This window comes from Salvelinus sp. IW2-2015, linkage group LG7 (genome assembly GCF_002910315.2).
Source record: "Salvelinus sp. IW2-2015 linkage group LG7, ASM291031v2, whole genome shotgun sequence".
NCBI lineage: Eukaryota > Metazoa > Chordata > Actinopteri > Salmoniformes > Salmonidae > Salvelinus > Salvelinus sp. IW2-2015.
This window is the reverse complement of record NC_036847.1, coordinates 25,411,923-25,426,265: the sequence shown is the minus strand read 5'-3', so window position 1 is coordinate 25,426,265 and position 14,343 is coordinate 25,411,923. Positions and strand designations below refer to the sequence as shown.

The window sequence follows — 14,343 nt, the reverse complement described above, 5'->3', positions numbered from 1 at the left end:
CATCAATCATCAGAAATCAAGTAGACAATCTACTTGCAAATCCTTTTTATTCCTTGTCATATGAAGAGAAATAAGGAAGATAAATTATAGATAAAACGTATCAGTGCTCATCGGCCATTGGACATAAACATTACACAACAAGTTGGAAATTGTAAATTCAACAATGAGTTGTATGGAAGGAATCAGTGACAGTGGCTAACCGCAAGCATTGCAACTGGGAAGTCAGACTGGGAACATACGTTTTGAACGGTCATTCAACTCGAAATTGTACATTTTTTTCTTTGATGACAAAATTTGCCATCGTAGGACCGCCGCGCACAACAAGGTGAGTCCAAAAATGTCTTATATGCTGCTGCATAAATTATGTAATATGCCAGGGAGATATGGTCAGCCATATTTTTGTAAATGTTTTTTTGTTTTTATTATTATAAAAAAATATATGTTTTTAAGAAGGCAGTACATGAGGCTGAATGAATTGTTTCGCTGCCAGACAAGGCTCTGCTGATAGCCAGGTGTAGCAGTGGTAAGGATTCACTCCATTGTGCTGGCAAGAAAGCTCTGCTGTCGGGACAGCTTTATGTAGGCCCTAGCAGTTTGTGGGCACCGTTTGTCACTGTTATAGTGCAATTAATGTATTGTGTATTGTTGTGTGGTGTAGTGGCTTTGCTGACATGCTGCTAAAATCACCACAGGAATGGATCTCCCTTTTACTCCGACACAACATAAAGAAAATTGTGTACGTTGCAATATGTATGTCCAATATGAAAAGAAGTTTGGATATTAGCTGATTGGCCGCTCTTCAAGGGCAGCAAAATCAGCAGTGATGCTCCTCTGTGTGTAAGCACGAGGGCTGTAAACTGTGGATTTGGGGTAAACTCTTTGGATTTGGGAAGTAGAAGTGATTCTGAGTAGAATGGACCCTGTTTTACTGCAACTCAACATACAGAAAATTGTGTTCGATGTAATATGTGTGTCTAATATTAAAAAAAAAAAAAAAAAGGATTGGATTTAAGCTGATAGGCCACTCTTTAAGAGCTGCAGAATGAGCAGCAATGCTCCTTGGGTTGTAAACTTTGTGGATTTAGAAACTAGAGCTGCTCCTGACTAGAATGGACCCCCCTTTTACTGTGATACAATGTACAGGAAATTGAATATGGTGCAATATGTAAGTCCAATCAGTAGTTGACTTGGACTGAAATAGGTGCCATTACTCATTTTGGGTGCCGGACCTGTGTATACTTAGGTGCAGGAGCACCACAATACTTTTGAGCTAATATTCTACAAGAGAAACAGGAGTTCAAGCAGTAAAACATTTGAAGTGCTGGTACTCAGCTTCGGTGAGCTCCTGCCCAAGTCAAGCATTGTGTCCAAAATGAAAAACGTATTGAACATTGTGCAATACGAATGGGCTAATTAACAATGGGATTTAAAAGTGTTTTCTAATATTTGTTATTATAATACTATTATTAATAGCAGCATTATTTGTTATTTTATTACTGTTACTGTAACAGATGTATAATGTACTCTCCATGCGTTGTGTTTTCTCAAAATAAATCACTTCGACCAGTGGTCCCAGTTGAGCATCACATTTTCCTACTGGGCGAACAAAATACAAAAATACAATACAAAATATAACATGTGTAAATACCTGTTGTTAAATGGGAAACAGCACGTTAGTTGTGCTGGGCTTAACAGTATTGATGGCTGTCGATGGCAAAATCTGTAGCATGAAGACAACTGTGTTAACAGTGGCTTATGTGACCATGACATCGTGTATGCTAGCTAACACTTATTTACAGCAATCATATGTCAAAGCACATCCCAGAAAGCCCCTCAATCCCTAACAGGTACCATATACCCACACATGTATAAATCAGTAACGTACAGCAAACTTGTACACATTGTAAAATAGAAAATAGAAAACACTATTTAGAACGTGACCTACCACTTGCATCACATTTTCCTACTGGGAAGACTTGACGTTCACGATCTCCCCCTATCTGCAAGCGGGGCCAATCACAACACACCTTATTGTCATCAGAGTTCAACTAACCAATAAGAATGCTTGAACATTAAATACACATTTCTTTAGAGGCAAGTGGAAACATAACCAACCCTGTTACATTACCATGATAACTACCTAGTAATCATTACTTTTAATGCCGCTAACAATAATGTCAATCCTATATTATTTGTGCTATAAAGGCGATTCACCTTTTTCTTTTTTCATATTGTTAAACACAATTCTAGGACTGCTAACATTTCCTCATACATTTTTTTACTTTTCAACCATTTTTTTTTTTTTTACATTTTCAATGCGGGTCCTTTATTTTGAATGGAAATCACCGAGGTCACTTCCTTATTCTTGCTAGGTCTTGCTTATTCTTGCTGGCGGAATGGAGGTGTCTTCTGTCACAGTTTCTTCTTCTTGTTCTTTAGATTTTAAATGGTGGTTGGCAACCAACTTTAAAGGTGCATTACCGCCGTCAACTGGACTGTAGTGTGGAAAAGAGACAGGGAAGGTCTATTCTAAACCCTACCCATTAAACCCCCTAGAGTCGATGTCTGTGCCCCGTGGAAATCCAATTAGCACAATAAAAAAATCCCCATACAAATCCGTCTGTTTAAACTAGAGATAACGTTTTGCATGGGCTGCGTCTCAGTCCATAAAATCTGCCTATGTTGGAGTTACGCATCTGCGGTGAAAGGTGGCAGGGCTACAGCAGTGTTTGTCAGACCATGAGACATGCTGAAAATCGGTCTTCTAGCGAAAACGGCTGTAGCGTCTGAACGGTTTAGGCTACACACTATGGAAAGGAGAGACTCTCATGAACACACATGTTGGTTGTTTAGCTCTTACTAGTTGAGATTTCTCAGCCCCCACCTTTTCCTGGATCTTATACTTGTCTTCCCTTCCCCTCCCTGTTCCAATACTTGTCTTCCCTTCCCCTCCCTGTTCCACAACTCTTGCCAATTGTTTTTAACCACTGTTCTTATTAGCCCCTTGGCTTCTGCTTTACTAATTGGCATGTCCATGTCAAAATTAGGATGTTTGAGTGCCTGCCGGGCGAGAACATCCATCTCATTCCCCTCTACTCCCACATGAGCTGGTACCCAGAGGAACCTCGCAAATACCCCCATCTATCTCACCCTAAACAGGCACTGCAAAATCTCATACAATACATCGTGTCTGCTCTGTGACACAAATTAATTTAAGCTCATCAGTGCTCATCAAGCTCATCACCTCCTCCATCCATTCTGCAGCCAAGACTATGGCCAGCAACTCAATTCAATTTGTCACTGCCACCTTAAACTTAGGAACTCTAAAAAGCTGCACCTGTCCTCCCTATTTTATGGTCCTTAGATTAATCAGTGAATATATTCAAGAAAGCATAGTAATGTGTTCTTACATGTTCACTTAAAATATTTACTGGATTCTATGGTGTTCTAACCAGACTAGTTTATGTGGCACAAGTACATGATCGCCACCTACTGCATTTGAGTGGAAAATAATTTACGGTTGCCTCGTCCGGAACTACCCGTGTTTGTAGATCTGAAGAGACGGGATAGATGTGAAATAAGGCAGAAGCTCCATATATCCAGGATTTTAGATCTTTGGAAGCCTGGCTAGAACCATAATGCTTATGCAAAGGCATTTGGTGTAGAGAAGCGACAAGTGATTGGTATAAATCACATAAGAACAAAGACATAATTAAGTCAAGAGTCATAGTGGTACACAATACAATAACACATGGGAGGTTTTCAGTAAGCATTTATTAATATTTGGCAGAGAATGCCATGATCCAAAATGATCCAACAGTTTAATCACTTTAATGATCTCACACAGATTCAATTGAAATAAAAATGAAATGTAATTGGTCGCGTACACATATTTTGCAGATGTTATCACAGGTGCAGTGAAATGCTTGTGTTTCTAGCTCCAACAGTGCAGTAATTCAGCTGTATTCAGTAATTCAGATGTATCGCTGGTTTTATACTGCACACATTTTCATATGCCCAACATGAACAAAATGATTAGTAGAATTAGTTTAATTCTTAGAACTACACTATTAAAATGTGTTCACCTACGATTTGCATTTGCATTCTGTCATCTCAAAATCATTCAGACAGACAATTCACTGGTGAAAATTTAAAAAAGTTGTAGGTTATAGCTACCTCTGAAATGGCAGTTGTGTATGTATAACATAACACAGGATTCATATAAGTTATTTCCTTTCTCTCTGAAAACATATTGTCAATCATAAAAGGCAAGTATGAGGAACAAATGAATTGTTACACTGCTCAGCATGGCATATCACAGACATAGACAAATTATATGCAGTTGGGCCAGAATAAAGTATTGTAGTTTATTCTCTTTCTTTGAAATACCACTGCCTAAAGTAAATATCACCTTACAAAAYTAATGCTAGTGGCGCACAGAAGTTTGATCGTTAAAACATTTCAGAAATCTGTATGCCATGCAAAACATTTACTTATCGACCACTTTAATATGATGGGTAACCAGTTGGTATTTGCTACAGATAACTTTAAAGTCACTAAAGTGCAAAGAATTACAAGGTTATAGAAAAGGGATGGCAAGCCTTAAGTCCTTCAATTTTGTTTGTCCCTAATTGACCATTCCTTTCAGTGGAGAAACCGTATTTTCTATGAATCAAAACTACAATATATGAATCAATTAATTCACATAGACAAGTTGTCTTATTCAATCAATTTGATTAATTTGATGATTTGTTTATGTTATGTAAGTATTTTCAATACACAGTACACATTATTAAACAGCACTGACGCCTGACTTATTTGAGACAGGGAATGTTTTCAACTCTTTTCACTATGTATTGTCTGCTCATAGACCACACAGCACAGTCATCTGTTAACTATTTAAAACAATAGATTTGTAAGTGGCTTTTACAGATTAACTCGTCTAAATGACAACCTTTACCATGGTAAACTTTTTCCGACTCAGAATACTTTCTTAAAGTATTAGGACTACATTCACACATTACACACACAGAATCACACAAACTTAATAAAGAGATACAAATTCCAAAACTATTTTGGTGGCACCAGCATAATATCTGAATGGAGTAATTTGACATTGTACAACTGTAACAATGTAATGTAACCAAATATTTGTTGAGGCATTTGCCACACAATTCACAAAAACGTTCTTGTAAGTGTATAAAACCACTTATCAAATTTCATCCATTGTTTTACATAATAACATGGTATAACAATAAATGAAACAGGAGGTTGTCAAACTGATAGAGGATTTGTGAACATTAAACCCCATCACGTTTCACATGCAATGTCTTTTTTTCTCTCTCCCACACACACAAAAAATATGGAGATAAGTGATTATTCTATGTCCCATACAGTAAGACTCAGTTCAAGAGTTATTCAGTCTTTCATTTTCTTCCCAAAGTCCATATAATTTGAAACTTACTAGGGTTTACTGTTTTACTGTCTTTACAAAACGTTCTTCTTTAGCTGATTATCCTGTTCTGCCAACTTCYCCACTAGTCCACGCCTACTTACTGCACAGGCTTACAGCTGAACCTGAAACGCATTGATCTTGCTGGTGTTCTTCAGTGTCTGCCGCCTGTTGCAGAACCATACGCGGACAACCTCACGGTCATAGTTGAGCTCCTTAGCGATTTCCGTAATCTCCTGGCCCGTGGGCAGGGCATTCTTCTCAAAGTAGATGTTGAGCACTTCAATAGCCTGCGGGGTGAAGCTGGTGCGACGCTTGCGTTTCTTGGACGGCTCACCACCCACAAACTCCATTAGATTCTGCTGACCCTTCTGGTTCCACAACTCAGCTTCGGCAAGCCATCGCTCCAGCACAGGCTTCAGCTTCTGAGCACTCTTAGGTGTAATGTCCAGCTTCTCAAACCTGCAAGAGGCAACAGAGGAGCAACAACTTTTAAACGAATTACACAGTAGCCGCTGATCAACTAGATTGTACCCGACATCTACTCTTCAAAATAACACCTAACCCCATTTCATCTGGTCTCTAAATATTTTCAAGAATCTAATTTCTTCTTAACTTTTTGCTTAAGGAGAAACATAAGAAATAGAGCAAGAACATTTGCAAGAACCTTTTTGAGGAATAGCAACTTTGATTAACTTGCTTCTTAAGTCTATAGTTAAGGAAAAAATGTCAGTTAAGAAGAAATTTCTTCTTAAGGTTTTGTGAATCTGGGCACTGGTCTCTAAGTATTTTTTGTCACCGTCCTGTGATTTTCCTACGAGTAAGAAGACTTTCAAAATGTAGCCTTTGAACTACATTGTCCATAACATACCAACATTCACTATTTATCATATTTGATAGAATGGATTTCAGAAACCTATCTACTGTGCTGGGATGCCACCACCCAGTAGGTCAGAGGAGTTTACCTGCAGATGGCAGACTGACTGTAGGCCGGACCCTCTGTAGCCGTGAGCGCCTGTCCCACTTGTGTCTGCGTCAGCCCCAGGGATAGCCGGCGGATCTTGAAGTTCTTGGCAAACTCTCGAATCTCTTCCAGATTAATGCCCTCCTCATCTGTGCCCCCTTGCTGTGGCTCTTAAGATGGGAAGAGACAAACCAGAATAAATATCAAACTACTTGTAAAACAAGATCAATGTTTGGAGAGAACATGTGCTTTTTCTTGGCCAGGGCTCGCTTGAAAAAGATGTTCAATCTCAATGTGAATTTCCTTTGTTAAATAAATGGAAAATTAAAAAAACTAAAACAAAGTGAAACCACGCACTGCTGACGAGCTGGCTGACAGTGGGTGTGTCTCCACAGGTTATAGGGACTAAGGAGGAGATTGGAGTGACTGTCTTCATTGCAGACGGTTGTGGGGCGATGACCACAGGTGACTGCGTAACTGTTGTTACCTGAGCCTGAGGGGAAATGTCAATGTCAGCAATGGGTTAATGGTTACATCCAACATAGACCAACCATTTCCAGTTTAACCGAATGTTCACACAAAATATAACCACTCAAATAACCACTCAAATAACCACTCATAGGGACAAATGAATGGAGGGGGAAGGCCTATAGTACCTGAGTGCTGGGCTTGGAGAATGTCACAGGAGCAGTAGGCTTAGGCATTACAGCTGCAGATGTGGGGACTGTAGCAGGTCCATTCCCTATGGTGGCAATGATCTGGCCCTGGGTGTTCAGAACCAGCTGTGGTTGGACTGTCTGCACCTGCAGGCCTTGCAGACCCTGGAGGCCCTGGAGATTCAGAGTCTGAGTAGCAGCCCCTCCAGTCAGTGATGCAGGGTTCAGCATCAGGGGGATGGTTCCAATCACCTGGAGGCCACATTGAAGAGAATTAGGGTAAGTATTTGTCAGTAACACTGTACAACAAGTTATAGGATATAAGGGTTTATAAGTTCTTTATAAACTTAATTAACAGTTTTTATAGACAGTTTATACAACTGTAATAGACAGTTAAAACCGCTTGGTTAAAATAGTGTGATTCTTAATTTGGTGCTTGCTAAATAGTGAGCTTGTTAAATATTTGCATGTTTGCACACCTGTCCCTGTGCGTTGGTGATGATCTGGCTGGTGATTCCGGACATGGCACTGGTGAAGATGGGAGTGGAAGTAAGGGCGCTGATGAACTGAGGCTGAGCCCCTAAAGACGCAGCACTGATCTGGGGAAAGAAACGAAGGCATCCAGATTATTCTACTGTCGATAATGTGATCATTTTGAATACAACGTATATTCATGTGGATTAGGTTCTTTGCTCAAGTTATTCACAGACATGTCCAAACATTGAAGTAAAAAACATGGCTTGCTGACTATCAATCCAAACACACATGTCTAGCACAGAAAAACAAATGCACACACATCACAATAACAATAGAGAAACACATTCTTACAATGGCAGGGTTGATGGAGAGGCCTGCAGACTGGAGTGTTGCCACAGACACGCTGGGCTGAGAGACGGCTGGCATGGCCTGGCCTAGTTGGGCTGCAGTCACCTGTGAGTTCTGCTGAGCCTGCTGCATAGCTGCCTGGACTTGCTGTAGTGATGCAGTCTGAGGCTGGAAGAATGTCTGCTGGGGCTGGACAGAGTTTAGCACAGTGGCTGCTGGGAAAGAAGAGAACAAACATACAGGTAAAGCTCCATGTGGTAGCCAAATAAATCTTGACTGTTGATTCAATGTTGATTAATGCTTTGCATTCTGAGGTGTGTATCTCTGCCATGTCTTACTTTGCAGCCCTTGTAAGCTTTGCAATCCTTGTAAGCCTTGCAAGCCAGCAAAGGGTAGTTTGAGGAGGCTTCCGGCCTGGCTGGCACCTGAAATGCCAGGGAGTGTGGCTACGTTGCTGGTGGGGAAGGTGAGGACAGCCAGTCCTTGGCCCCCCATGGACCCTGCCATGCTGATGGGGATGAGCAGGGGCTGGGCCAGGGABCCTGTCTGGGCCATCATCCCCGTCATCAGAGTGGCCAGACCCTCCTGGGTCAGAACCTACAAGAGGAGGGAGGATCAAGAGGAGGGGGAGGAGGAGGAGGAGTGGGAGCAGGGGGAGGAGGATGGGTATGAGGTGGAAAGAGGGGTATGAGGAGGATGAGGGGTAGAAGGAGGTGGTAGTAGATGGTAGGAGGAGGAGGAAGAGGGTTATGAGGGAGGAAGAGATGAGATCCAGACAGATAAAGTGTGATGCATGGGAGAGGAAAAGGAGAAGAGGGTGGGGGAAAAAAATAAACAGGATGACCGATGACTACACTAAAAGTAGTTGAAAAGTTATTTTTGTTTAATTGTTCTCACCTGTTGACAGCCCTGCAAGCCCTGTAAGCTCTGCACAGTGATGGGCATGGTGGTCTGTGACTGTGACAGGGAGATGCTGATGGGAACTGCAGTCTGTGCTAGAGTCTGGACACCAGAGTCTGCAGACTCCACAGACACCACCTGGTCCTCCAGCACTGACAGCACAGAGAGAGAACACTGCTATTCTACCATCAGCACACACCACACCTCACTCTTAAATTCTGTTTTTAAAACTGAAATATTTTTACACTGAAACGGTAAACAAAATGTAGTATAATCTGTATTGCATGGAGTCTAACCTACCATATCGGTATCCTACAAAAGGCTCACCTACTCCCCCAGTGTTGTGGGGTGGTCTCGGGCTGTCCTGCATGCCTGCCTCAGGTTGCTCCGTGGCCTGATTACCCCCATCTTCACCCCCCGAATCAGTCCTCCCATCAGGCACTGAGGATGGAAGAGAGGCTTGATCTACCTCCACTTCCAGGACTCGGATCGTCTCATGACCAGACATCACTATCACCTACACAGCATTGGAGAGCACAACACAAGACCAGGGTCCATATTCATAGGGTCTCAGATCATAACGGATAAGATGGACAGAAGGGACCTGATTCTAGATCTGCACTCCTGAGACGCTTTATGGATAGAAGTCACGCAACTATACACAATAAATGACTCATCATCATCTATTCTCAGCAGCGTGGATGTTTTTGTTCCGAGTCATGATGAGGAGGAGGGCCGAGAGGTAATCATGTAGTAATAATACAATGATATGGTATAAATATCTAACTAGGCTCAGTATCGTTCCACTGATGTATTGAGTTATATTTAGTACCGTTCAGTCTCAACCTATTGAGACAACTCAGGTAGAGGACCATGTGTATTGGTTACATGTGGAACAGAACATGAGTTTACACATGAGCAAACCATGCCATAGGAGTATGACCTGTCATAGTTCTTGTCAACAGTGGTAGACAGCTTGTCCCTATCTGTATCCTATCCTAATTATCCAATTTGTATATTATTAGTAAATATAACAAAGCAAGCACATGATGTATGAGTGGATCCAGCCATAAAAGATGTGAAGGAGAGGCAGGGAGAAAACCTGAGCTGGAGAGAAAGGTGTAGACAGAGAGAGTGCAATGCAGGAAAGAAGGGATGCATACCTGGTTGTCTTTGGCAGGGTATTTCAAAGTGCAGGAACCTAATGGCTGAAAAAATACTTCTGCAGTCAGACAGTGAATGGCTAAGGAGAACAGAGAGGCCAAGCACACACGTTAGGGCACAATGAACAAAAATAAACGCACACAAATGGGAGAAAAAAAACATGACTACAACAAAACAACAAAGATCAGCGAACAAGCAGCTCAAACAATGCTTTCTGAGAGCCCCGCTCGTAATTAAAAAAAGACATTGCTTTAGTTAGCTGACTATGAGTGTAAAGGACACAGATGGAGTAGACATACACAATTAATCAATAAGCATGACAGAGTATAGCAGAAACCTTAGGAGTGTTACCGAATCGGTATTAATTGATGACATTTGGATAGCTACTATATCAACCTCAAGATTACTGTGTGGGGTTAATCATTCCAAATACATGGTGACATGGATGTGGCAATAGCTTATGACACAGGACTATGAAGCAGAGGCAACAGAGAGTTAGGACATTTGGGCAGGGGTGTATAACTAACGTGAAATCATGTTGTGTTTACAAAGCAGTTAGTGGTACCTGTTCATTGACAGTGATTGGTGCATCAGTAGCAGGGAGATCCTGAGGGTCCATGGTTTAGTGCTCTCACCACCAAGCAGTCATTGTCTTGACATTCTAAGTAAGGAAAGATAATACTGTAACATCAAAACTACCAGGTATTAGGCTTGCCTATGTGAATAGTTTTTTCCCCATCTATGTGGTGTGCTGATACTTTTTCTATTAAATCTATGAAATAGGCCTAATGGTTGGAGACATTTGTGCTACTCCAGATGAAACTATTATTATTATTATAGCTATGTAAAGAATGACTGTTCAATAGCAAACCGTTTAAATAGCACTCCCACAGTGTCTTATGGGCATTAGTGTCTTATCTAATACTGTGACAATTTGGTTTCTTGCTGTAGTTAAGGGGTATAAACAAAACAAATCATATGATGCCACATAAGTGACAGAAATATAAATAGAAGTCACACCTAGGATATTTAGTCCAGTGTACTTGTATACTGGGGGCTACACACAGTGATAATAATTGACTGTATTACTTTATTTATGTCTTCATGACAAAATAAACATATAATGCACCAAGAATTGGCAGCTTCTTGATCATAAGCGGCCTAGAAGATACAGGCCCGCCTACGTCCCCAACAAATCTAGCCTTCTAGAATGATTATAGCTGACAAACGCCTATTCGAATTGTTTATATTTTGACGTAATATCAAAAAGATCAGAAGCGCGAAGCACACCACAACACAGAAATTATAGATCTGTCAAAACTTCCGCAGGTGTTGATCCCCGTACTCTGGCCACCCCTAATCTAGCCCCAATAAATCTCGCCGTGTAACCTATTTGAGGACACGATGTTACCCATAAAATATGCGCAAGAAAAAAATGACCCGCAATTCCATGCTTGGGGACTGCATTTTATGTATTTCCCTCTATTTATCATAAATATATAAATTATGCTAATTAAGAGCATTGCATATTAACGAAAAAAACTAATTTCCTCTCGCCATTTCGTCGCGCCATATAGCCAATGGTAATCTTACGCATGCTATTTTAGCAAACAACTTACCGTAAAAAAAAATCTTATTTCTGTGGTTCTCCCCTTTTAAAAAGCTTTGCCACAGTTTGTTTTAGTCACACATAATTAAAAATGCATCTCACAGCACCAGTCAGGCGCTATGGCTGCACACAAAAGATATATTTGCATTGATAAGGAGGGTTGGCAACGTGAGGATCCTTTCTTTCTCAATATTTAATGACGGTCCTTTGGTACTGCAATTCAGATTACCCACATATTCCTCCATATGCCTCCTGAAAGCGACTTCTGCTGTAAAGTCCACCAAAATTACTAAAAATGTGGCCTTTAGCACTACGTCATGAACATAATTTATGCAAGGAAAAATCTTGCATTGAAAAACGTCGGCCTCGACTCGAGAGGAGCCATGGCTGCCTTAAAGGGACAGTGCATCTATAAAATTATATGCAGTATATGAACGAGGTGAAATCTTTTTAAATTAATGGTGTCCGAATGCACTGCTGTATTAAAGCAATTCAGAACTAACTTGTTGACATGTTCTGTTGCAGATTCAAAACCAGCTAACTCGTTGCAGAATGTATCCATAATCATGAATAAATAAGCATATTTACTTGACAACAATGCACCTAGTCACCCATCAATCACGTCAAGCCTCCCGAGTGGCTCAGCAATCTAGAGGGGTCACTACAGATCCGGGCTCGATCCCGGGCTGTGTAGAAGCCGGTCACGACCGTGAGGCCCATGAGGCGGCGCACAATTGGCCCAGCATCGTCCGGGTTAGTGGAGGGTTTGGCTGGCTCTAGCGACTCCTTGTGGCAGCCAGGCTCATGCACGCTGACTTTGGTCACCAGCTGTACGGTGTTTCCTCCAACACCTTGATGAGGCTGGCTTCCGGGTTAAGCGAGCAGTGTGTCAAGAAGCAGGACGGCTTGACGGGGTCGTGCTTCGGAGGCTGCATGCCTCTACCTTTTCCTCTCCCGAGTCCGTGTAGTTGCAGAGATGGGACAAGACTATAACTACCAATTGGATATAATGAAATTGGGGAGAAAAGGGGGTAAAAAAAATAAACAAAAAAATCTATTATGTCAAATACCTGAACCCCAACAATTCAAAGAAAAATAAATAGTGAACAATGCATACAGATGCATTTTATACATAACATATAAACATCTGACTTTGAAGAAAATATTTAATTATTTGTTTATCGATGCCACAAACCTGGGATATCGAAGAGCAGCATGTGAACTATTATCACTATAGAGCACAGAGCTTTTCCATTTTAGGAATTAGACCAACACAAATAACAAATGTAAAACAGCAGATTTTTGGTGGGTGAGTTACAAACGGAGAAACAACTGGATGTATATGGTACTGTAGGTTTAACATTTGAAAAAAATATGCTCAAATTGGGTAAAAAATCWGATTTAAGTTGACTATGCCTTTAAACAGCTTGGAAAATTCCAGAAATGATGTCATGGCTTTAGAAGCYTCTGATAGGCTAATTGACACCATTTGAGTCAATTGGAGGTGTACCTGTGGATRTATTTCAAGGCCTACCTTTAAACTCAGTGCCTCTTTGTTTGACATCATGGGAAAATCAAAATAAATCAGCCAAGACCTCAGAAGAAGAATTGTAGACCTCCACAAGTCTGGTTCATCCTTGGGAGCAATTGCCAAACGCCTGAAGGTACCACGTTCATCTGTACAAACAATAGTACGCAAGTATAAACACAACGAGACCACACAGCCGTCATACCGCTCAGGAAGGAGACGCGTTCTCTCTCCTAGAGATGAACGTACTTTGGTGCGAAAAGTGCAAATCAATCCCAGAACAACAGCAAAGGACCTTGTGAAGATGCTGGAGGAAACAGGTACAAAAGTATCTATAGCCACAGTAAAACGAGTCCTATATCGACATAACCTGAAAGGCCGCTCAACAAGGAAGAAGCCACTGCTCCAAAACCACCATAGAAAAGTCAGACTACGGTTTGCAACTGCACATGGGGACAAAGATCGTACTTTCTGGAGAAATGTCCTCTGGTCTGGTGAAACAAAAATAGAACTGTTTGGCCATAATGACCATTGTTATGTTTGGAGTAAAAAGGGGGAGGCTTGCAAACCGAAGAACACCATCCCAACTATGAAGCACGGGGGTGGCAGCATCATGTTGCAGAACTGAAAAGGTGTGTGCAAGCAAGGAGGCCTACAAACCTGACTCAGTGACACCGGCTCTGTCAGGAGGAATGGGCCAAAATTCACCCAACTTATTGTGGGAAGCTTGTGGAAGGTTACCCGAAACGTTTGACCCAAGTTAATCAATTTAAAGGCAATGCTACCAAATACTAATTGAGTGTATGTAAACTTCTGACCCACTGAGAAGGTGATGAAAGAAATAAAAGCTGAAATAAATCATTCTCTCTTCTATTATTCTGACATTTAAAATTCTTAAAATAAAGTGCTGATCCTAACTGACCTAATACATGGAATTTTTAGGATTAAATGTCAGGAATTGTGAAAATTTGAGTTTAAATGTATTTGGCTAAGGTGTATGTAAACTTCTGACTTCAACTGTATGTAAATGTGAAAGCAGTTTTTTATTTTGAATACATTTGCAAACATTTCTAAAAAACTGTTTTTGCTTTGTCATTATGGGGTCTTGTATGTAGATTGATGAGGGGGAAAAACTATTTAATACATTTTAGAATAAGGCTCTAGTTAAGAGGTCTGAATACTTTACGAATGCACTGTATTGTAAGGTGTCTAGGATAGGATAAAGTAATCCTTCTAACCCCCCCC

At 40.9% G+C, this 14,343-nt stretch overlaps 1 protein-coding gene across 8 annotated transcripts; it reads right to left on the bottom strand.

Annotated features, from left to right (window-relative positions):
• Nucleotides 1–3,755: 3,755 nt before the first annotated feature.
• Nucleotides 3,756–12,541, bottom strand: LOC111966717 (POU domain, class 6, transcription factor 1). 8 transcript variants are annotated; one of them, XM_023991590.2, is made up of 12 exons: nt 12,159–12,541; nt 10,527–10,622; nt 9,961–10,005; nt 9,098–9,314; nt 8,795–8,949; nt 8,236–8,494; nt 7,901–8,112; nt 7,552–7,671; nt 7,073–7,324; nt 6,774–6,909; nt 6,418–6,586; nt 3,756–5,914 (listed from the first exon to the last, which is right to left on the bottom strand). In XM_023991590.2, exons 2-12 carry the CDS (start codon nt 10,578–10,580, stop codon nt 5,566–5,568), a joined length of 1,968 nt encoding a protein of 655 aa, XP_023847358.1. In that variant the 5' UTR covers nt 10,581–10,622; nt 12,159–12,541; the 3' UTR covers nt 3,756–5,565. The 8 variants fall into 8 exon arrangements, with proteins under 8 accessions (XP_023847358.1, XP_023847359.1, XP_023847356.1 ...); XM_023991591.2 differs by lacking the exon at nt 12,159–12,541 and adding an exon at nt 11,581–11,976 and having other exon boundaries at nt 7,901–8,109; XM_023991588.2 differs by lacking the exon at nt 12,159–12,541 and adding an exon at nt 11,581–11,975.
• Nucleotides 12,542–14,343: the final 1,802 nt, after the last annotated feature.